The 26075-nt window shown below is 35.2% G+C and overlaps 1 protein-coding gene across 1 annotated transcript in view; it reads right to left on the minus strand.

Annotated features, from left to right (window-relative positions):
* The window catches only part of LOC145297024 (uncharacterized), a 77456-nt gene extending 55115 nt beyond the window's left edge, over positions 1-22341 (minus strand). Inside the window, exons 1-2 of the mRNA XM_080143248.1 lie at positions 22242-22341; positions 14620-14773 (exon numbers count right to left, since the gene is read on the minus strand). Of these exons, the coding sequence (XP_079999374.1) occupies positions 14620-14773; positions 22242-22281 (194 nt within the window). The 5' untranslated portion in view covers positions 22282-22341. The remainder of the gene's footprint in view (positions 1-14619; positions 14774-22241) is intronic.
* Between the last annotated feature and the right edge of the window lie 3734 nt (positions 22342-26075).

Raw genomic sequence — 26075 nt, forward strand, 5'->3', positions numbered from 1 at the left:
ATCAACGGATACCACAACATCGAATCAACGGAGACCACAACATCGAATCAACGGATACTACAACATCGAATCAACGGAGAGCACAACATCGAATCAACGGATACCACAACATCGAATCAACAGAGACCACAACATCGAATCAACGGATACCACAATATGGAATCAACGGATACCACAACATGGAATCAACGGAGACCACAACATCGAATCAACGGATACCACAACATCGAATCAACGGATACCACAACATCGAATAAACGGATACCACAACATCGAATCAACGGAGACCACAACATGGAATCAACGGATACTACAACATCGAATCAACGGATACCACAACATCGAATCAACGGAGACCACAACATGGAATCAACGGATACCACAACATCGAATCAACGGATACCACAACATCGAATCAACGGATACCACAACATCGAATCAACGGAGACCACAACATTGAATAAATGGATACCACAACATCGAATCAACGGAGACCACAACATCGAATCAACGGAGACCACAAACTCGAATCAACGGATACCACAACATGGAATCAACGGATACCACAACATCGAATCAAGCAAACAAAATATCTTAGTTTTCTGATGGAGATGCATATGTATGTTTTTTCACCAATATGATGCATCTTAGATATTTGTTTAAGGTTTTGAATTTTACATTCTATCAACAACCTGCACTTTATTTCAAAAATACATAAATGAACAAGAATACAAGTCAGTCGTGAGACTAATGACTTCGCTTTATAACGTAAAGATGGTAAAAAATCTTCTACGTGTCCTACTACTTATTGATATTGTATGAAGTATTCTCAGAGTTATGTCATGAAAACATTGATAACTAAAATACGATTTATTTGATAAAGCTGAAATTTTTTTTTTGATGGTCGATGTTATCAGAGAACATCAGATTCATTAAAATGTTTAAAATCGAGTATTTACCATCAACAAAACTGGAACTATTTTAATTGTATTATTTGTGTTATTCAGACTACTATTCGGATTTGAAGTGTTATTTTTACAACAGTTAGGTGTGCCTTGTCGAATTTTTGAATCTTTCGTATTATTTGGATTCATCGGACAACTGATGTCCTAAGTAATTCGCAATTGTATTTTCGGTCGCCCATACTGAGGATTAAACCTTCAACCTTCAGGAGATTATCACGTTTTTTTACGATCGATTTTTCAAAGTACTCTAACCACTGCAATTGAAGATTCAATCTTCAGTGTAGGCGATCGAAAAATACAATCGCGAATTACTTAAGACCTCTATCCAGTCATGGCTGACGGAACAAAAACATGCTACCCCCGTGAAGTAAATAAAGTGTTCTGTTCGAAATTCCGTCCGTTCGAGAGAAACATTCCCGAGTTCGACAAGATACACCTGAAGAAGATCGGAGGTTGCATCGACCGAAACGTTGTAAAAATCACACTCAAAATAAGAACCATAGTCCGATGAATCCAAATAATACGAATAACCAATCCTCATCTCAAAAATTCAGAAACGTCTGGAATCTATATATCGATCTCTAAAATATCCATGTCGAACTCTGAAATTTTTACGTCGAAAACTGACATTTCTATATCTTATTCTGGAGTCTTTATGTCGAATTCTGGAATTTTTACGTCAAACTCTGGAATCTTTATATCGAACTCTGGAATCTTTATATCGAATCTGGAATCTTTATGTCGAATCTGAAATCCTTATGTCAGACACTGGAATCTCTATATCAAATTATGGAATCTTTATGTCAATCTCTATATCGAACTCCGAAATCTTTATGTCGAACTCTTGGGTCTTTATGTCGAACACGTGAATTTCCATATCGAACTATGGAATCACTATATCAAACTCCGGGATTTTTATGTCAAACTCTAGAATCTTTATGTCGAAAACTAAAATCTCAGTATCGAAGTATAAAATGCTTATGCCGAACTAACAAGAAATGTGTACGAAAGTTTGAACAGACACGTTTTATTTAATCCGCGGGGTTTTGTTTTTTTTTGTCTTTTTTTTTTACAAAGGCATCACCACTTATCAAGGCCCAGATGCCACTCGAGGATAATGGTTAAAGAGTGTACAGTAGTCAATTGGATAATAAAGTAATCGTTAGTAATGGAGATTCGGTACATTTGTAAACTTATATGGAACGGCTCATCAAAAACTTGTTTACGTTAGACTTGAAGACAACCGTATTGTAGTCAGCTGGAAAGCAGAAACACGGGAAACAGTTCCATTGGCGTGCAGTTCTAAGAAAGAAGCTTTGTTCATGGAATCTACATTTAGGGTTAAGCATGGATAAAGAGTGGGGGAAATTATTGATAGTGTTTTCTGCTAGACGAGTGTTTCTTGTGAAAGTTTGGCGAGGGGTGACTATAGATTGGAGCTCAGTCGAGTACTTGCGATGAAAATAACGATAAAGCAGAGACAAACTCGCAACATCTCTTCTGTGAGAAAGAGGTTGCAGGGAAGAGAAAAGGACATCCCCTACGAGGCTACGAAGTCTATTTTGAACTCTATCAAGGTAGGATGTCCTTTCTAGCAGCCCCTGCCCAGATGTGGCAACGGTACTCCATCCTTGGACGTATCTGGCTCTTATATAGATAGAGAAGTGCATCAGCAGTGAGATATCTACTGGATCGATAGAAGGATCCCACCATTTTTCAAGCGTTTAGCCTTTTCTGGTTCTGTTAGCCATAACCGGCTAGAAATGCTAAGTAATTCTTAATTCTATTCTTAGTATCACCCGGACTAAGTACCAAACTTATCGCTAAGCGTTTACTGTTTCCTTAACCTCAGCCTTTGGCTTAGATATCTCCAAATTGAAACAGTTCTAAGTTAGACCATGGCCGATATTTTGAACAAGTTTGGTGACAATTAGTCAAGCAATGTGTACACTAGGCTGTGCACAAACAAACAACCTGTGACAGAATACATAACTTCTGTATTAACAAGAGTAAAATCTTCGACTGTAAAAGGAAAAGAAAAGAAAAAACGAAATGAATTGCGTACTTTCTCCAGAGAGCTTCGCTACATAATTGTGAACCAAATTCCGCTCAAGCGACGGTTCTTCCGTTGTATTTACACATGTATTAATTAGCAGGTAATATTTAATTGTCTGCTAAATACATTTTCAATGTTGTTTTTGTTTTTGTTTTTGCATAGCGGTTTCGTTGTTGTCCTATCAACAACGCCACATTTTGCTGGCTAAGCTCAACGTCGCTTAACTTCGGTAATCAAAATCGGGACCCCACGGTAATGAGCCTAAACTCTTTATCCGCTGGTCCATCTCGCCGACTATATTTAAATATTATATTAAAAAAGAAATAATATAACCGATCTGTCAACGTTATTAGCGTAGTTGGCTAGAATGATTGGAATTGCTATCCATTCTGATACTGCGCTTCATCTTTTTATTTGTCCTCGGTCAGTGAAGGAGAAATCCTTCTAGACCAAGGCAACTTTTCTTTATGTCCTAATCCAGAATGCTTCTTTTTGAGGAGTTTGGGTTTCCGCCACATCAAAAACCGGTCTTGTAACTAACTTAGCTCCCGCGGGATGTAAGCAAATTGAAACGTTGTATAAACACTAATGATTGGTTAATTCCAATATTTTTTACCGATTCCGATACAATTACCGATTCTGTTCTAAATTCCCGATTCCGATACAATTACAGACTCTGATTCCGATTCTTTTAAAATATCTAAATAGAGAGGTATTTATATGGGGGTTGGGCAGATTACTGTCAAAACCAATATAATATGAGCATATATTTTCTCAACTGTAAAAATAAGTTTCGAAAGTGATCAATAAATTATAATTTTGCCGATATTTTAAATCAATGAATATTTATTATTTAATCATTAATACCAGCCATGAAAAATGAAGTTCCATACAAAAATAAACGAATTAAAAGGATTGTTTTTTTATGTTTTTTAGCATCAGAAATTAGACGGAATTCCGATACCTCAAAAAATCCCTATATTTTCGATTCCCGATTCCGGTTAATCGTCACAGCTACCGACGTTGATAAAGAAAGACACTAGTCCGAAGATAAATAAAGTAAAGGGGGTCAATTATCATTTGTAGAAACTAACAAATCGATTAAAGAAATTCTATAAATCCGACGCATCAAATACGTAGACAGATAAAACCCGATTGATTATTTAACCAGATAAAGTGTTTATCTCGCCTGGATCGATACAAAGCATTGATCGATGACTGAACAGGACAAACAGCCGATTACATTCTTTCTTTTTTTTTCTTTTCTATCTATTCTTTTAAATATATTTTTCTTGTTTTCAACACTTGTTTTATTCTCTATGGAAAGATTGAAAAGCGAAGGTCAGGTCGATATCGACTTTCTCTCCGGATCAATCACCGGTTACGAGGCAAAGTCAGCATTGCGGATATCGGCACCAACTTTCGTAACAATCGGCGCGAACAGTCTATTCGAGCCCCCCCCCCCCAATCTTACAATCTGTATGTCTTGGGATGCTTCTGAGCGGTGGCGAATGACCATTTGGTGGGTTAGGAATGGAATCTTGCCGGATTCATTGCATCACTTTGACTAGCATCCCAACTCCAAAGATTTTCTTATAACGACAGAACGCCTACTATCTTACACTCTCCTCATAAAGATGATCCCGGTTTGTTTGTTTATTTCGTTTACAGTGACGTCATAGCATATATAATACATGATATAACATTTATGTCGTAGCAGATGACGTTATATATGACGTCATACATGGGGGAAAATGAAAGTCGACTCCCAGGTAACGTTATGCAGCCTGTTAGTATGTATATATATATATATATATATATATATATCACTGACACGTGAGTCGTCGTCTACGACACATCAGAGTGGCTGAATCTAGCGAGATTCCAAAATCGGGACCCCACGGTAATGAGCCGAAACTCTTTATCCGCTGGTCCATCTCGCCGACTATATTTAAATATTACATTAAAAAAAAAAAAACAATATACATGCCGCTCCACATGTGGGGGTACCAAATTGGTTAAAGGGAAAATTATTCCAAACTCGCATTTAGATAAAAATGCACTTTCGTAAGTAATTGAATTCATTCAAAACGTATCGCAAAAACAATATATATATATATATATATATATATATATATATATATATATATATATATATATATATATATATATATATATTCCAGGTTAAAGGTATTCAGGAAAACAAAAACATGAATTAAAACGAAGTTATTAAGAGTGCTCAATAAAAAAGAGCCAAATATATTATTTTTATTTATATAGACGAATATTACATACTCGCTACACTGAACATGCTAATGTTTCGGAACAATTGGTTTATTAAAAAACAAAAGTTTCTCGTCAGGCGACAGAAATAAAGTTTATCTGCTATTCAAAGCATCTGGTTCTTAAATGAAAAAGTGAAACATATTTTTATTATTTATAAAAATAAAATATTAAATCGCTAACTTGAAGTGGGAGGAGTGATATTAAGTGACATTTTAGACTTAAAAATAGAAGGCGATGTGGGGAAAATGGGATGACAAAGTTTAATAAGGTATAAGAGAAGGGTAGAAAGAGTTAAAAAGTTAAAGGAAGTGACAGCTAAAAAGAAGAAAAAAGGAGAAAGAAGAAAAGAAAAAGAAAGAAAAAGAGAACTAAAAGACGTAAGGAAGACAGAAGGAGTCAGTACAGTTAGATTACATTACTATAAGAAAAGGGGAGGGGTGATCACAATATACCAAGTTTACGAGCGTTTTAAATAAGATGTCAACGAAAGAAGACGACGTAAGGGGAAGAGTGGATAGTAAGACTTCCACATAAATATGCATATGCATGTCATAAACCTAGCAAGACAAATACACACATAAATATGTAAAGAAATAATAAAAAATAAAAAAATTTAAATAATAAATGAATATATATATATATATATATATATATAGAGAGAGAGAGAGAGAGAGAGGGGGGGAGATAGAGTAGGGACAAAACAGCCAATGACACCCGTTTGAATGTCTCATTTGCCTATTTTCAAATTTTATATATTCCAGGTTAAAGGTATTCAGGAAAACAAAAACATGAATTAAAACGAAGTTATTAAGAGTGCTCAATAAAAAAGAGCCAAATATAATATTTTTATTTATATAGACAAATATTACATACTCGCTACACTGAACATGCTAATGTTTCGGAGCAAATTGGTTTATTAAAAAAAAACAGCAGTTCCTTATCAGGCGAGAGAAATAACGTTTATATCTGCTATTTAGAGCATCTTGTCCTTACATGCTCTGAATAGAATATATAAATTTTATTTTTTCTCGCCTGATGAGGAACAGTTGTTTTTGTTTTTTTTTAATAAACCAATTTACTCCGAAATATTAGCATGTTCAGTGTAGCGCGCATGTAATACTTGTCTATATTAAATGAAAGATAAAGAATAAAAGTTTTGTATGACTTTATTATATCATCAGAACAAGAGGGAAAGTCATGGGGAAATTTAAAAGAACAAACTCTTTAGGTCATGGCATTTTGAAGCTTAATGTTTCTCATGAAAAGGGGAGAAGGTCCAGTATTATACAAAATGCAAATATAGAAAAAAAATTGGCTTCAAGACATTTTCATACAAATAAATATAAAGGGAAACGATAATATGGTAAATAGTTATTAAAAGTAGGTACGACATATACCTACAATGTTTTTTGTTGTTGTAAAAGTATTTTGAATAAATGTTGTACCAACTTTTAATTACTATTTACCATGTTATCTTATTCTTTCATTCTCATTTCGTATCTAAATGGCTTTATACCAGTTTTGTATTTTGTATAATTCTGGGCATTCTCCTCTTCTGATGAGAAGCATTTATCTTCAAAATGCCATGATCTAAAGAGTATTTTTTTTTTTTAGTTTTCTTAATTTTTCCTTATTATCTTGTTGATATAATAAAGTTATATACAACTTTTATTCCTCATCTTTCATTTAATATCATTTAATTCAACATTATTTAATTTAATATTATTCTTTGCTCTTCTTAATACTGTTGAGCTTTGCTTATCTTGATAAATTTTGCTTTGTTAAAGATTTACTTTTCGACAACTTAATTGTACACACACATACAGACAGTAGCCTTTCATCCTTTCGGGAATCATCTATGCAGGGAGTTACGATTATAGCCGGTCGGAAGATTCAATCCCGGCCACGAAGCTATGTCCGACTCCATTAGCAAGCAGCAAACTACACGGCCAAAGTTGATCGCGAAAAATACACTTGAACTTAACAGTTATATTAATGTCAGGACGGCAAGAGTGATCTTATGATTATAACATCATGATCGGCACATGTGAGCTTTAGTAACTAACTGTAATTTCAACTTAGAACAGGGGATGACATAATTAATTATAAATGTAATTATTTTTAATACCTAAGTGTTTCATCATATACACATATATATAATATCAATCTCACATGTCTGTTTAAATGTATATATGTATGTATGTTTGTATGTTTGTCTAAAACTTTCGACAGAGGCGACGGATTTTCACGATATTGGTATCATTTTGAAGCCCGACACTTCGGACGAAAAATATCGAAAAATTATCGAAAAACATTAATTCCTTCACCCTCAACTGGGCACTCTTCTACAGGAAGGGTTCGCTTTTTTCGCCGATGTTTTTTTTAAAGTCGTCCCCTCTTTTCGATTGCCCAGCCTTAATTTAAACCTACGTCACTTCCGGTTGGGCGATAGACGCAGCAGTAAACACTTTTTTTTTTCACGTTCTTTTCCTCCTCCACGGTACTGGTCTGAGCCTGCCCACCTACTTACCACTTTTTTTTTTCTTAACACGCACCTCCAAGCACTCGAGCAACGCCGGTCACCGATGCTATATATATATATATATATATATATATATATATATATATATATATATATATATATATATATAAAATAATTTCTGACGAAGACGCATCACAGACCGTCTGAAACGCGCGTAAATGATTTCAATGACTTAAAAACATTGTTACAATGATCCAAACATAATTCTCAATGAAAAACCAAGACACGGAATAATAAAATAATGTTAAAAAATACACATTGTTGGTGACTACTCCCTTATTTAAATATATATATATATATATATATATATATATATATATATATATATATATATATATATATATATATATTTGCTCTGCAATTGTATTCAGCACCCTCTTCAGCTTTTTACTAATAACCGTTTTTGCTATATATATATATATATAAAACCATTTTATCTGCTTAGTTAAACATGTTTCGATTACCGAATTGTATCAACTATTCCCTACCTCTGCCTTTCCTCTCTCTCTCTCTCTCTCTCTCTCTCGCTCTCTCTCTCTCTCTCTCTCTCTTCATCTTTCTATTCCTATCCGTGTCTGGTTTAAGATACTAACCCCCCGCCTCTCTTACCACCTTCCAATTTTTTTTTTAAACTTAAATGCTGCTGATGTCTGATTGAAGTTCTTTTTCCTCCTTTCTTTTTGTGCTATTTCTGATATCCGTTTTTCCTAATCATAATAATTATTTCTGCAAAGTCTGATCAAATTATCGGATCGTTGATACGATTCGGTAATCGAAACATGTGTAACAAAGCAGATCAAACGGTAACATATATATATATATATATATATATATATACATATATATATACATATATATATATATATATATATTGTTTTGTTTTGGTTTTAGCGATATGTTTTGAATGAATTCAATTATTTACGAAAGTGCATTTTTACCTAAATGCGAGTTGGGAACAATTTTCCCTTTTAATCAATTTGGTAGGTACCCCTACATGGGGAACGGTATATATATTATGTCATTTTATTATTTTATTTTATTTTATTATTTTAAAAATAATATATATATATATATATATATATATATTTTAGTCATCGACATACAGACCTGTTTCGTTGTATCACAACTCATCAGTGCCGCTAGACTAACACCTCTCCCAAGCCGAGGATCGAACCTAGAACTGTCGTGATGACAGTCGGCAGTCCTACCCACTTGACTACGGAATCGGTGGCCGAAATTAACCTGTCCGAACGATTATTTAAATAAACATTCGTCCGCTACTCGTAGAGGGCTCAAACGTTTGTTTGTAAAAAAATCGCGAGCTTCGCATTATTTCAGCTAAATTAAGTAGCGAGTAAGATAGTTTATAAGAGTGCTCTACCAAAGAGGGGAGCTTTTATAAAATATATTTTAGTCATCGACATACAGACCTGTTTCGTTGTATCACAACTCATCAGTGCCGCTAGACTAACACCTCTCCCAAGCCGAGGATCGAACCTAGAACCGTCGTGATGACAGTCGGCAGTCCTACCCACTTGACTACGGAATCGGTGGCCGAAATTAACCTGTCCGAACGATTATTTAAATAAACATTCGTCCGCTACTCGTAGAGGGCTCAAACGTTTGTTTGTAAACAAATCGCGAGCTTCGCATTATTTCAGCTAAATTAAGTAGCGAGTAAGATAATTTATAAGAGTGCTCTACCAAAGAGGGGAGCTTTTATAAAATATATTTTAGTCATCGACATACAGACCTGTTTCGTTGTATCACAACTCATCAGTGCCGCTAGACTAACACCTCTCCCAAGCCGAGGATCGAACCTAGAACCGTCGTGATGACAGTCGGCAGTCCTACCCACTTGACTACGGAATCGGTGGCCGAAATTAACCTGTCCGAACGATTATTTAAATAAACATTCGTCCGCTACTCGTAGAGGGCTCAAACGTTTGTTTGTAAACAAATCGCGAGCTTCGCATTATTTTAGCTAAATTAAGTAGCGAGTAAGATAATTTACAAGAGTGCTCTACCAAAGAGGGGAGCTTTTATAAAATATATTTTAGTCATCGACATACAGACCTGTTTCGTTGTATCACAACTCATCAGTGCCGCTAGACTAACACCTCTCCCAAGCCGAGGATCGAACCTAGAACCGTCGTGATGACAGTCGGCAGTCCTACCCACTTGACTACGGAATCGGTGGCCGAAATTAACCTGTCCGAACGATTATTTAAATAAACATTCGTCCGCTACTCGTAGAGGGCTCAAACGTTTGTTTGTAAACAAATCGCGAGCTTCGCATTATTTTAGCTAAATTAAGTAGCGAGTAAGATAATTTACAAGAGTGCTCTACCAAAGAGGGGAGCTTTTATAAAATATATTTTAGTCATCGACATACAGACCTGTTTCGTTGTATCACAACTCATCAGTGCCGCTAGACTAACACCTCTCCCAAGCCGAGGATCGAACCTAGAACCGTCGTGATGACAGTCGGCAGTCCTACCCACTTGACTACGGAATCGGTGGCCGAAATTAACCTGTCCGAACGATTATTTAAATAAACATTCGTCCGCTACTCGTAGAGGGCTCAAACGTTTGTTTGTAAACAAATCGCGAGCTTCGCATTATTTCAGCTAAATTAAGTAGCGAGTAAGATAATTTACAAGAGTGCTCTACCAAAGAGGGGAGCTTTTATAAAATATATTTTAGTCATCGACATACAGACCTGTTTCGTTGTATCACAACTCATCAGTGCCGCTAGACTAACACCTCTCCCAAGCCGAGGATCGAACCTAGAACCGTCGTGATGACAGTCGGCAGTCCTACCCACTTGACTACGGAATCGGTGGCCGAAATTAACCTGTCCGAACGATTATTTAAATAAACATTCGTCCGCTACTCGTAGAGGGCTCAAACGTTTGTTTGTAAACAAATCGCGAGCTTCGCATTATTTCAGCTAAATTAAGTAGCGAGTAAGATAATTTACAAGAGTGCTCTACCAAAGAGGGGAGCTTTTATAAAATATATATATATACATATGTATGTGTGTTACCGTTTTATATCATATGTGTATATATGTATATATCATATGTGTATATATGCATATATATGTGTGTGTATGCACACACATACACACACACACACACATATATATATGTGTATATATATATACACACATATATATATATGTGTGTGTGTATGTGTATGCGTACACACACATATATATGCATATATATACACATATGATATATACATATATACACATGATATAAAATATATATAATCCTGGGAGATATAATAATGGGAGAGCTAATATACCTTCTCTTGGGGGTGGGGTTACTATATAAATATACCTTGGAAAAGGTTTCAAATTGATGAATATATAAACAATTTTGTTTTCCCTTGTTCATTTCGTACATACACACGCATACACACATATACATATATATAGAAAGAGAGACAGAGAAAGAGAAAGACAGAGATAGTTCGATCGATCGATCGATCGATCGATAGATAGATAGATAGATAGATAGATTAGTACTTCTTATGTATCTAAATTAAATTAGCAAAAACTAGTTTTTCCCATAAAACCCTGATTAAAATACACATAGGGTAAGAAAAAAAACTAATCAAACACAGTTTAATATTCAGCATTCAAATCCCGTTGGAGAAGGATTGCCGTTCTTCACCCACTCCCGCCGCCATAATGTGTTCGCGGAACTTTAATCAAGATTGATGGCGTTTCAATTGATAGTCAAATTACTTCACATTCTTGCGATGAGGCAGTCGAAGTCTCTCAACACAACCAAGTAATGACTTCGTTAAGAAACTCAAACTATACGCTTACAATTCGATCATTTGTTCTGAAGTGCAAGTAGTTTATCATCATCAAAGCCCTTCCTTGAAGTGGTGCTCCATGCAACATTTCTCCATGAGCCACTCAAAGAGTTCAAGGGAATCTAATGGAACCTGGTGTCGAATACCGTCTCTCTGTAAATAAGATTACTCATTTGAAAACGGTACTATGAAAAAAAAAATGATACCTTTTCTTGCGTCTTAAATTGATCTTCACTAGTCTGTACGCGACTAAAACACAGTAATGAGAGAAAGCGCATGACGATGTCCGGTCCGTGTGATGGATGGGTGAAAAATTGCTTATTTAAATTATTTTTCCAACGCATGCGCTCGACTAGGACAATTACAATGTTCGTTATTTTGTTCGTGTACTCTGTAAGTTTTAAGGTTCCAATCCTGTACAAGTCCCATTTTTCACTTTGTAGGATTCTTGATTTATCTACAGCCCCGCGGATTAAATCAACTGCTTGCTTAGCGACATTAGCCGCGCTAAAATTAGCATAAAAACATCATAATCTACTATTATATAAAATAACTCTGTGTGTGAATTCATTCCCTATAGACACCTAAATGGCTAGGACAATTTTATTTTTGAAATTTCACACGAAGGTACTTCATGTACCTGGCAGTGTTCTTAGATAGGTTTTGTATCGGAATGTCTTCAATAAGTATCGATAATCGATAATCAAAAAATCCGATGAAAGTAAGCGCCTTATACACGTGCATTTGAGAAGTTTTTCTACCCCACAAGCAGAATGGCCTTGTATAAAAAACCAACAGTAGGTTCTTTCGAAATGAATATTTCTGTTTAGAGCGTAATTGAACCATAATAATAGACTTTTGCATTTTAAACTTTAATTCAAGTCATTATATATGAAAATAAGTTTATAAAATCAACAGTAGGTTCTCTACAGTGCAATGTAGACTACAATGATCTAAGTCACTGTGCAGAGGCATGTGAACTTCCACCCCCCCCCCCCCGGTGCGCCGCGAAAGGTTCCAAGCTAGAGCAGGCAATTAATCGATTTGATTGATTTGACTGATTTGACTGATTTCGATGACAATATAATAAGAGAGGATGAAACATTTGTTGATCCTTATTCAATCCCGGACAATGTCCGGTCTCCCTACTACTACATCACGCACACACACACACACAAACACACACACACACACACACATGTCCGCATATATTTGTTTGATCTTTTCTAGATCCCTGATTAATTTTCGAGTTTTATGTAAGAAATCGCAAACAAATTTTTCATACTCCTTGTGTAATCTAATATTTTTAGTTTATTCTATAGACATTTTCAAGGAGTAGGCGTCTCAATATTAAAACCAATCACGCGGTTTCCACCCAAAGCACCATTGAACATTAAATAAATGCACGTTCTTTACTCCATGTCTCATTCTCTCGCGGATGGCTTCAAAAGGAATCGAAAGTATTAGTGTGCACCACCAATACGGCAAATTCAATCTGTGATACGAAAAACTAATCAGAAATCTAGAAAGGATCAGTGGAATATGTTTTTAATATTATATATACAGGATGAAACGACGATTGTCGCCCTTGGAAAGACGACATGATTCCATTTCCATTTGATGAAAACCGGTTTTCTTCTTTCTTTTTTTTTTTTTTTTTTTTTTTGTTGCGAACCATCTACTAGTTGGCCAGTTGTGTACACATTCCAAAAGCGATAGGAGCCTCCTATCATGTCTGAAAGTGACACAATGTTCAACGAGCGAGATCGAAGATGCGCCGCTATACAATTCATGCTCTCTACCGATCCAAATTATAGTAACAGGACCATTGCCAGCACCCTGAAAATGCAAATTCGGACTGTTCAATGCTTGAGGACACGGCTCAACGCAGCGGACGACCTACGCTTATGGTCTTTGGTGTGATTTCAAGTGAGAGCTACATCATGCCACCTCATATCCTCGAAATCGACTTGAAAGTCGGCACCAATGCGTACCTAGATGTGCTGAAGAGTGTGGTGATCCCCTGCTGCAATCAATTGGCCGCTGTTAGATCCTGGGTGGGGCAGTAAGACTAGGCGCCGGCCCACAAGTCCAAAGAGACCCAGGCTTGGCTTCAGAAGGAGTGCTACGACTTGTACCCTTCTCTTACTCGCCTCCCCTCCTAACCTGAACCTACTGGACTATTTTATATACTTCTGTTCCGAAGAAGAACATTTTCCACGTAAACGAATTGACATTCAGAAGCGATATGAATTAAAGTCGATACATTGAAGACATTGCCACGGCTGCTGCAAAGAAAGTGGTTCCCTCTACTGTGCTAAAAAACAAACTACTCACATCTGACAGTCTCCTGTATATGTGCAAAGCCGCCATTCACCCAGATATGAAATATTGTTACCACATTTGGGCTGATACATCTACCACTAACTCTGTCCCTCTTAGACAGGGTCCCAAAAAGAACCTCAAACCTAGTAGATCCCGTACTATCAACCAAGCTCCATCCCCTGCCCCATCTCCGCAATTTTGCATCCTTGTGTTTGTTTTACAAATGCCTTAAATTTGAACGCGTTCTGACGAACTACCAGCAGCTGTGCCCCCCCCCCCGACGTAAATATCATTGACAAATCTAACAAGCAGCAAAATCCTACCTCTTCACTGCATAGGTTCCTAGATATCGAAAAGCCTGATAAACTCTGATAGTTTCTTCCCCCAGACTGCTAGACTTTGGAATTCCTTCCCTGTTTCCTGCTTCCATCACTCTACCAACATGCAGAAATTTAAATGTAATGTGAACAGACATTTCGCTGCTCAACCCCTACTTAGAATGCCCGTGTAGACATGGTCCCAAATAGTAGCCCTTTACGTCCTAGTAACAACATGCCTGGCGCAAGAAAAAAGAGTCAAAAATAAAACGGTTAAAACTGATCTTTACTTACCTGTCGCATATCTTTGTGTTTATGTTGTAATATTCACCCTTCTTGCAGTAAATCTGATTTGCTTTGCCGCCAACACATTTCACGTAGGATCGGCAACCGATGTTGTAATTACCGTCGGGCAAGGATGTGCAATCGATAGCCCACACCACACACACTGAAATAAAAAAAAATGTTAAACTTGATAAACATAAAGAAGGTTCTGTATCTTCGTGTTAAACTAAAGCAGACATTGCCGCCTATATAAATGATAATGCCAACAAGTGCGAACCATTTTATATCTGAAAGCAATGCAGGAAACTCTACGTAGCCACGTGTTGTTATTAATTCTATGTGTACAGGGTGCCGTCAATAAGTTTGTAGACTTTTTCGCATGGACAATATTATTGATAGTACATACATGAAACTCCAGCCCCCTTCGAAGTAATCTCCTCCGGCTTCTATGCACTTGTCCAATTCAAACAACTTCTGGAAGGTTCCACAGAATCCCACTTGTGTGAACGTGTCAATGACCTTCATCACAGTCTTTTTAATCTCCTCAATTGTCTCATAACGATAGCTTCTAAGATTTTCCTTGATTTTAGGGAATAACCAAAAATCACAAGGAACGGGGTCTGGACTATAGGTTAGGCGAGAAACTGTCTTGATGCCCATCTTTGTCAAATAATCTGTAACAAACATGGAGTTGTGGACTGGTGTATTTGTGCAAATCTTCCGCATCTGTACTTCTTCGCAATTAATTGAGTGTACAGTTCCCACACTGACATCAAACTGTGCACTTATTGTCTCTATAGACACACGACGGTCCTTATTTATGAAATTCTTTATTTGGCTAATCAACTCTAATGTTCTGACTTTCTTACTTCTTCCACGCCTTTCGTCATCCCTCACAGACTTCCTGCCTTCTTTGAATCTCTTATGCCACTCAAAAACTGATGCTCGATTCATACCAGAAAATCCAAAAGCAGTCTGAAAGCATTCCATTCGATTCGGTGGCATTTTTTCCAAGTTTAAAACAGAATTTTATTGCATATTATTCTTCTAAAGTGCCCTCACGTCCAGATTGCTTTTTTTTTAATTTACCAGCTGTGACAATAGGCTTTTGTAGAGTGTGCTCCAGTTCTTGCTTTAATTGTTTATTTGAACTTAAAATCATAAAAATTGGTCATCTCATAAGATGTATAGCAATAACATTGAATTTCACGAGTTTACGACAATTTTAAATGCCTGTACAAAAAAAGTCTGAAAACTTATTTAAGACACCTCGTACATTATTCAAAACTAGATATACTAGCATTGATATTCAGCAATCGCTCCTTAGAAATATAGCAACCATTGTTAATAATTAAATTAACAATACTTCCTATATTTCTTAGGAGCGAGTTTATAGTTTACAAAATATTCTCGCTATAAATTCCATTTAAGAAACTAAGGCGCAAAATGCAATATTTGGACTTTCTGTCCTTAGATACTCTCTGACTATTTATTGTTTTATGCTTTTTGGTTCGACATTCGTAGCTACTTAATTTCCCTCAGTTCCTATACTAATTTCTAGTAGTCTTAATGTAGAATACCAACTACGAAGTTACGGATGATTTGAATCTCCTTATTATCACTTCCTACACTGATGATTGCGTGAACACGAACATTAGTCCCTGTATGTATAAAAATAATTGTTAATATTTATTAATTTTAAAATATCATCGTCACACACACACTCACACACACACACACACACACACATATATAATTATTACTAAATATTAATTCTTCTTTCATACCTTCAGACACTTGGGTTTTTTTGGGGGGGGTTACAAGGAGGTCACCACTTATCAAGGCCCGGAAGCCACTCAAGTATAAGGGTTATTGCATGTACCGTACGTTGTACGCTAGTGTTGAGATTTCATAACGTGTCTACTTAAGGGGGCGCTTCATCAGGAATTTGTTTACGTTGGATTTGAAGACATCCAAGTTGTAGTCAGGTGGGAAACAGGCTTACGAAATCATCAATGTGGAGTAATAATTCCTGCCAGTTATGAGAATCGAACCTAGCAATAAAGTCATACATGTTGACAATCTAATCGTGTTCGCACGAGCGGAAGTCGTGAACATTGTATAAACGCTAGTTGACTGTCTTAGCTATAATTCCGCAGACAGTACCAACTTTATGTATTCTTATCGGGTCTTTATAGTTATAATTAAATAATAGTTATTCTTTATACCTATAGATACTAGTGTTTTATGCTTACGAGATTCGAACCCAGTCACGAAACCACCTTTTTGGTTTATTTGCTAAGCCTCTATCCCAGGGCCACCAATACACACCAAAATACATGAGAAGCGTTCCAAAATTACTGCTTCTATTTATATTCTTCCGAATGAATCAGATGGGATTGCAAATTGCTTTGTTATGATGGCGGAATCCATACATTCATGACTTGAAATTTGCATCTCTCTGTTGCACATATTGACGTTGTGAGACTCTCTGTTGCACATATTGACGTTGTGAGACTCTAAGCGTCTTTGAATTCCAGGCATAAGTGTATGAAAACTGAAAAAGATGATTATGTAGAAAAATTAATTCTCGAGCGTAAAAGGTCGTTAGTTTTAATGGTACCAATCCCGTCTTTGTAGCTTTTCAACTTATTAAGTTAAAACATAGCATGCTTTATTTTTGGAACGATCCTTGTATCACAAAACGTGCTCCGGACATCCATGCACAGCCATTGTTTATCGCTGACAAAAGTTCATTGAGAATTAGTGTGTCTACGTAAAAAATAAATAAATATCAGACCATAAAAGGTCGCTCGTTATATATATATATATATATATATATATATATATATATATATATATTAGTGGCCTGGCAGGGCCACAGGAGAGACAATCAAAACACCAGAACCGACAAATGGAGGGGAGACAACCAAAGCACCAAAACCGAAATTGCCTGCAAGACACTATATATACAAATGTAGGCAAATTTATATATATATAAATATATATATATATATATATATATATGTATATATATATATACATATATATATATATATATATATATATATATATATATATATATATATATATTGTAGGCTGGATTTAGTTTTTAGATTACTACATATTAGTTGATATGCCACAGAACTTAAACAACTAAATTAAAATTGTTTATAATATATATATATATATATATATATATATATATATATATATATATATATATATATATATATATATATATATTCTGACAAGTATTGTTAAATAGTACGAAGTTTTTTGATTAATGAGCGTTTTTCGTCATTTTTTTAATTTTTCGTCCATCTTTTTTTTTCTTGTGGTTGTTTTTTGCAAATACTTTCAACTAAGTTTCATCAATCGTTTTCAGGCAGTTTTTGGTTACTGTTTTGTTTGAAATCTAGAAAATATCGTTTTTTTAACTTGTTAAGAACGTGGCTAAAATAAATGTACAATGGTTTAAAGGTGTGATTTACAAAATGATATAGAATTTACAGTTTTTTAAATAATTTATAACTTTACATTGCAGCATATATATATCGACATACGTATGTAACTATATATGCATACACACACGCACACGCACACACACACACACACATATATATATATATATATATATATATATATATATATATATTGGATGGTGCAATTAACAATACTTTCAATACTTTCAATACTTTTCTGAATAACAACGTGTTGCCTAAATGCACAATATATATATTTATATATAATAAAATTATTGTATAAAAATTCCCCCCTCCAAAAACAAAAAAAATTGCAATACCCCGAACCATATATTTCCTGCAGTTACGCCATATAATTACTTTATTCTAGAAACACGAACCCTTCTTTGTGTGTTTACCTTTTACACTTTCCGAGCGGTGATGTTTACCTTCTGCTGTGATTTATTATGGGCCGTTACATTTTCAAATATTTTTATAACACCAAACAGTTCTCCATCTACACCCTCCAAAGCAGAAACCATACCTTGAACTTTACATTTGCTGCATATTTGTTTTTACACGAGTTGTACTTGTTTTTCTTTGAAAGATAAATTCTTTTTTTTTTTTCAAAAATATTTTGTATTCCTACACATCAACACATAGGAAATAAATACAAAAAAGGTATAAACATTTGCATATTTTCGTATTGATTTTATTCAGACATTTTAAATTAATTATATTTGACGGATACAAGTACTTTATGTCATATAACGCCCTCTCCCCCACCTTCAACAAAAAATTAACATATCCTGAACCTAATATTTTATGCATGTAGGTTAAAAACTAATATACTTTGCATAAGAGACCACTTATTATGTCTGCATTCACACCAGTTGTTCTTGTTTTTGAAAAAATATAAATTTTTACCTTAGCTCCAACTACAAACTTTTTCTTAAAAGTGAAGACTTTTTAAGGTTTCTCACATTGCTGATTTAGAAAATCTCAGTTTTATTTAGGGGATATAAATAGTTTCTGATATATAATGCTCTGTATTGTGAACTTTTAATCACTGGCTGCCAGATTAGTAGGCACAGGCCGACCGACAATTTAACCAACAATTTTTTCTTGGTTCAGTGTATTTGCGCGTGGGAATCCTGACAGCGATTATCAAGGTTACATTTCGGACAAATTTTTGATAGCCATACCCCTCACTCACAGTCTATTCCGAAACCCGTTCTTAACATAGGGAGGGTTGGCGATGTTCATTCCGGAAGCTGTTCTTAACATGAGGAGGTTAGAGATTGGGCAACAACAACAGCCGTACTTTAATATTTTGCGCGGGGGGACGCCAATGCTTCCACTGGGTAACACCGGGTAACGGGTCCTGCTAGTATATATATATATATATGCTAACACACATCCTGATGGCCTTAGTTTTTGGAATGTAGTAAACACACACAAATGCGTGTTTAAATCAGTCATAATTTTTAATACATTTTTTTTTAATTTTGCTTATTTGTGGTGTTTTATTTTCAATCTCTATTTCTTCGAGTTCTTCAACTTTGTTTGATTTTGTTATCAAAGCCGGTTTTGTTAGTCTTTTACTTGAGTTCTGCTTTTTAATTGTATTTTATTTTGTTTTATTTTCAATTATGTCTTTGTTAGAATCCGGAGGTCGGATTGGTGATCTTTGGCGCCTTTCACTTGTAAATTCATCCGAGAAGAGTCTTTCATCATTTTTACATTGTTATCTATATTTAATTTTGTTTTTGTAATAGGCTCAGTTGGTTTTGTTTCTATTGAATAGATTTTTTTAAAGATTTTCTTGAAATGATGGCCAATCATTTGAATTCAACTTTAACTTTTTTGTAAGTTTTTTTTTTGTTGTTTTTTGTAGTTATCTATTTGAATGGTTTTTGGGTTGTTTTTTATAAAACATCTGCAAATATTTTTTGTTCCCATACAGATTCGAACAATTTTTCTAGCTTCTGGGAACGCTAATGTTTCTTGGGTTTTATTCCTTTTTTTTGTTTGTAGACATCGAGAAGGCAGTGTGATCTTCATGACAGTTTGCACAATTTATATTTTTTGCACTCATCCTCTGTGTGTGGTTTGGGTCACGTTCACCATACTTCCCACATACTTGGCGTCCTCTCTCTATATATATTATATATATATACTAGCAAATGTACCCGTCGTTGACTGGGTTCAAAAAAAGCCTACAGAAAATGGACTCTGATTTATGAAAGTATGATATGTTATGAAAGGAAGGGTTGTAAAAAGATAGCTTCGAATTTGGGGGTATCAAAACCAAAGCAAAATATGATGAAAGTAAAAATAAAATAGATAAACCCTATAATTTATTATACCATACCTGTTCACACTGAAACACTTATCACAATATTCTGTGGATCTATATTAAAAAGCCTTGTTAAACTTTGTGACATATTTCCATTCTTTGGAGGCCAGGCGCGAACGAACACCCCATAATTTTATTATACCATATTTCTTCAAACTGAAACATAATTATCAAAGTATACTTACACAGATAGATATGAAAAGTCTTTATTAAAGTTTGTGCCTATTTCCATTCTATGGAGGTCAGGCGCGAACGCAGACCCCACAATTTTATTATACTATCCCTATTTAAGTTAAAACATACTTATCAAAGTATTATGTACATCTATATCAAAAACACTTGTAAACATTCTTTTTTTTTAATTTTTAAATGTTTTATTTCTATACTTTGTGGATAAGGCACGTACGCAGACCACACAATTTTAATGAACCATCATTATGCCAGATCAAACATACCTATTCCGTGTCTCGATACATCTATCATTATATGTGATCAGTTTTCTATAATAGTCAACCATATAGGAGCCTATTCGTGACCTGACACACGCACAGATGTCCAGCTTTATATATATATATATATATATATATATATATATATATATATATATATATATACTAGTCTGGGTGCCCGGTGTTGCCCGGGTGTTTGGATGTGTGTGTTGAGCAAAAAAAAAAAAGAAATGGTTGTAGACAGGCAGGCTCGAACTCGTATCGCGAAGGAAGAAAAGAACATGAAAAAAAACGTGACGTCTTTGCTGTTTCGCCCATCGCCAAACGCGGAAGTGATGCAGGTCTAAATTAAGGTTAGTTAATCGAAAAGAGAGCATGGCTTTCGACAACAGCGGCGAAAAAGTGCCCAGTTGAGGGTAAAGTGATTAATGTTTTTAGCCAATTTTTCCGTATTTGTCGTCCAAAGGGTCGGCTTCACAACGATACCGATCTCGTCAAAATCCGTCGCCTGTCGAACGTTTTAGGCAGACAAACCTACACACATATATACATACATTTAAACAAACAGGTGAGATTTATATTATAGATTATATTGGACGCAATATATAGTAATGATTCAAAAATTAAAAAAAAAAATTATTGTGCGCCACCACAGAGAATCGAAACCAAAATTCAGCTTACAACTCATTTTTGCCTCTACCGCGAATGACTGGGCCATGAAGACATATTGACTGGAAGGCTAAAAATTAAAACATGAACCAATAGCTACTATGTTATGCGTTCGTAATGCCGGCGTTCGACCTTCACCTGGCAAATTTCATTTTTTTTTTATTTTCGCACTTTTGCACCGATCTTTCCGGGCTAAAACCCAAATATAAAGTTTTGCACGGATTCAAATACCTTATATATGAACTTACATATCTTTAGACCGAAAACTCTACGAGGAGTTTGATAGGCAAAATTTGTTAAACAAAAATATATACTTATACATAAATATATATGGAAACAATTTTGTGTTTACTATAAATTTGTTACACAAATATTATGCAAGTATAAATCATGTAGAATATCTGCATGAATATAATTACAGGTAATAGTTAACTAAAGATGATTATCCCGTTAGAAAACAGAAGCAACTAATAGGTAATTAATTAAAATGAATGTTTAAAAACAAATATGCAAATTAACTAGATCTTTTGCTAATGAATGCAATTTCACAACCCATATATAAAATGAATAATACACACAAAAGAAAAATGAATTCATGGGAGAATAGATAAATAGATAGATTATGAGGAGGAAAGTTTTAATGCAACTTTTTACCAGAAATTCAAAAGAGGCGCAAAGGAAATCTCTTACCGGTGAGAAGAGAAACGAGACAAAAGATGGCGGCTTTCATGGCGAAAAAGGTTTCAAATCAATGAGACGTTCAACAAAATATGACAACTGTTTGACCTTGGTTATAACTTTAAATCCGACAAGCGGGATAACCATATGTCTAATCTCCCAAGCGTACACGTAGATTCAAGAAAAGATAAAGATAACTGCATTGTACTTCGATATGCCTGATCGGGTGAGCTAACTAATATTAACGAACAAAAACGCCTTATCATTTTCAACATTACCATTCATGGCGATTTTTTTTTGTCTCAGTGTACTTTTTATATGGCATAATCGCCTTCACAAAACGGTTCTCATTAGATCACTGAAGTTAAGCAACGCTGACCCTGACCAATACCAGATGGATGATTATTTGGGGAATACTACGTAAGCCATGTATTTAAATATGTAAATACGTATAACTCGAAATGCTGAACGCTACTACTTTGCACAGTTCCTGATTATGCTTGGGTAATGTGTAGCACCTGTTAGTCTCCCTGCTATTTCAAAGGGTTACCATATGGGGGGGGAAGCTCCTTAAAGGTGATGAAGGAAACTCTGATGATAAACCAAGGGCCGGATAGAAAGAGTCCGTAAGCCAATCTTCTAGGGATGGTGTTACAAAAAAAACTCCTGGTTTCGAATTTGTCATAATGTTACATTTTAAATAACTAAGCTCCATTCTATGGAACCCTCTCGCCAAACATTCACAAGAAACACCCATCTAGCAGAAATTACTATATATAATTTCCCCCACTCTTTATCTGTACCTAAACCTAAACGTAGATTCCATGAGCAAAGCTTCTTTATTAGAACTGCACGACTATGGAATTGTCTTCCGTTTTCCTGCTTTCCAGCTGATTACAATATGGTTGTCTTTAAGTCTAACGTAAACAAGTTTTTGATGAGCCGTTCATTATAAGTTAACAAATTTACCAAATTTCCATTACTAACGATTACTATATTGTCCAATTTCTACTGTACACTCTTTAACCCTTATTCTCGAGTGGCCTCTTGGCCTTGATAAGTGATTATGCCTATGTAAAAAAAAACAAAAAAATTGTTATTTTTGTTTTGTTTTTTTTCAATATACATAGGTGCGGAGCTTGTCTAATGCCGTCATTTCTCTTCAAGATCGTAGTTTCGTCTAGTGGTTTCTATAGAAATTGGCTTCTCATTAAGAAAGAGAACACAGGGAGACGTTCGCTGAGAGTTTCTTTTCAATGTTTTATCTGGAGAGAATAGACTAAAAAAAGAGAAGGATTAATGCACCCTTAATTAATTCTTTATTTCATTACTTTCAAACTTAATTTAAATAAATGACGTGCACGAAGGGAGGCGGCAATGAAACACCTGAGTTTGCTACATTATATGCGATGGTTCATTCGTACGGCTTTCACAGAGACATTGATTTGAAACTATTTGTTTTTTATCGCTCAAAAAAACGCGGCGTCATTCGTCATCTCCTGTTTTGTCGACCGTTTGACCTGCTGCTCATTGCCTCAACTTTACACCACTTTTCTCTAGGAATGACCCCGTTTTGCATATGTGGGTTATTATAATGCACTCAGTGTGACCCCTGTCCAAATTCACACTAGCTAACTTAATCAGAACTGACGTCAAGTCCCTGATATGTAACAATAAGCTAACATTGTAGTAGTAAGGCTTAGAAAAATGTCACAAGAATGCTCATGCGTAATAAAGCCTAACCGAAGATAGTGAAACATAAATATGCATTTTTCAAAACTTTCATTTACCTCAAACAATGTATATTACCACTAATACTTAAAGTATTACATCTTAACATCTTAAGTGAAGAATTGTACAGCAAGATATTTGTTCACATTATATTTGATTTTTTTAATGTTGTTACAGTCGAAGAAACAAAAGAAAGAAGGATATTCAACATGTAAGCGGTCTGAGAAAAAATGCTACTAGAGTAGAAAATCTTCTGACAACTTCGGATCTCTACAGTGAAGGGGTGGGATTTAGCAGCTAGTTCGGTGAGTCGGGACTGTTTTCGTTTATGTAGTACGTTCATCGGAGCACATTCCGGGGAAATACTTATTTAACAAGCGCAAGGATGCACGATTGTGGCGATAAGCCGGGGATGGAGCTTAGTAGATAGTGCAGAAGTTATTAGGTTAGAGACTCTTTTTCTTTTGCGCCCTGTTCAAGAAGGAGGCCCTGGTGGTTGGCACACCATCCCATATGTGACTGCAATCATTTTGGTTATAGTCAAGATAACTTTCGCTTTCTGATCTGTATACGGGACAACGCTGACAATCAAGATATAGTCCGTCCTAAAGGAAGGATAAAATTTCCTCTTAGATAACGTGACCCCCTATATTTCTCCTTATTAAGAAAAACTTTCCTGTTCGTCTTGCTCTGTCAAATTCTCTAGTCAAATGGACAGTAAAAACCGGAAGTAAAAGATAGTATTTAATCTTGACTATGACCGTCATTTTTAACATTATCATTCGTTGGAAGTCCATTATGTGTGAATGGGTAAGTTCCCATAACACTGGCGAAACCTGACACAGTTGACCTCTAAAGGATGAATATTTTTTGTTTCAATTTTATATACTATTCATCCAGGTCGATTGACATATCGCAAATAGTAACATATCCAAACATTGTGGAAAACGATGAGGTGGAAAAATAATTTTTCATTAAAAACAGTTCTGATAATAGTAAAAACCGTTCCGATAAGGTTACATACTGGGTTGTACGTATTGGGTTATGTGACCTAAGCAAAAAGGGGAAGTAACTCAGTAAAAGGCAGAATTTATTCAGAAAACAAACATTAGCATAACATGGATACATAATTTGTGAATTTAATAAAAAAAAAACTTTTTTTTAACTGTCTGAATGTTTAATTTGTGTATATAAAAAAATGATTGGAATTGTGAGAAATTCGAAACTTAATTACCTTCCCTGTTAACTCTCCAATTCAAATCGGTAGATTTTGAAACCAAATCGCTATAGATTTTACAAATGTCTTCTTTTTTTTCTCATGTATAATTATTTTTCTACCTTATCGTTTTCCGTAATTTTTGCATATGTTACTAGTTGCGACATGAAAACTATGTCGGCATCATTTGTTTTACTGAAATTCAATATTTTTCCGTTATTATAATATAGAAGCACATAACTTTCTATTTAACGTATGACACCATAAGTCGTGAACTCAGAGTTACTTGGTTGAGAAACTCCTGTGAACGGCAATCAGTTCCCCGGAGGAATGGCCGATAAAACGATAGGCACGCGGACGGTAGAACTATCGGTCGATATGGCATCAACTATAACCGGCTGGTATGGGTCTATTTTCTTGAATTTTCTTTGTGTCATTACGGGCAACCATTATCTCCATTATCCGGAGTAAATAGCAGGGACCGATTTTTTAAATTAAACCAGTGTATTAAAATAGCAAACAAAGGCATGTTTTTTTATAAAAATGTAATTCATTTGAAAATTGAAAATAAAAATTACGTATATAAATAGACACGTTTGGAAGGCTAAAAACTATGCATTTTTTGTTAAATAAACAAAATTATTTGTTTGTTTTTTTTAAATGCGTTGTTTTTAGCCTTCCAAACGTATCCATTTATATACGTAATCCTTGTTTTGCATTTTCAATTAATATGCAACGCTTCACTTGCAGGTAAAGATTTTTATTTTCATTATTATAATTCTTTTATTTAACATTGGAGGAGCATATTTAGTTAATACCTGTTGAGAACTGACGCGTGCCGCCAATGGCGTTAACAGCCAAACAACTATTAAGTGTCCTTCGCGTTCGGAGTGTCAGTC

Source organism: Euprymna scolopes, chromosome 2 (assembly GCF_053919585.1).
Source record: "Euprymna scolopes isolate OS-2025 chromosome 2, ASM5391958v1, whole genome shotgun sequence".
Taxonomy (NCBI): Eukaryota; Metazoa; Mollusca; class Cephalopoda; order Sepiida; family Sepiolidae; genus Euprymna; species Euprymna scolopes.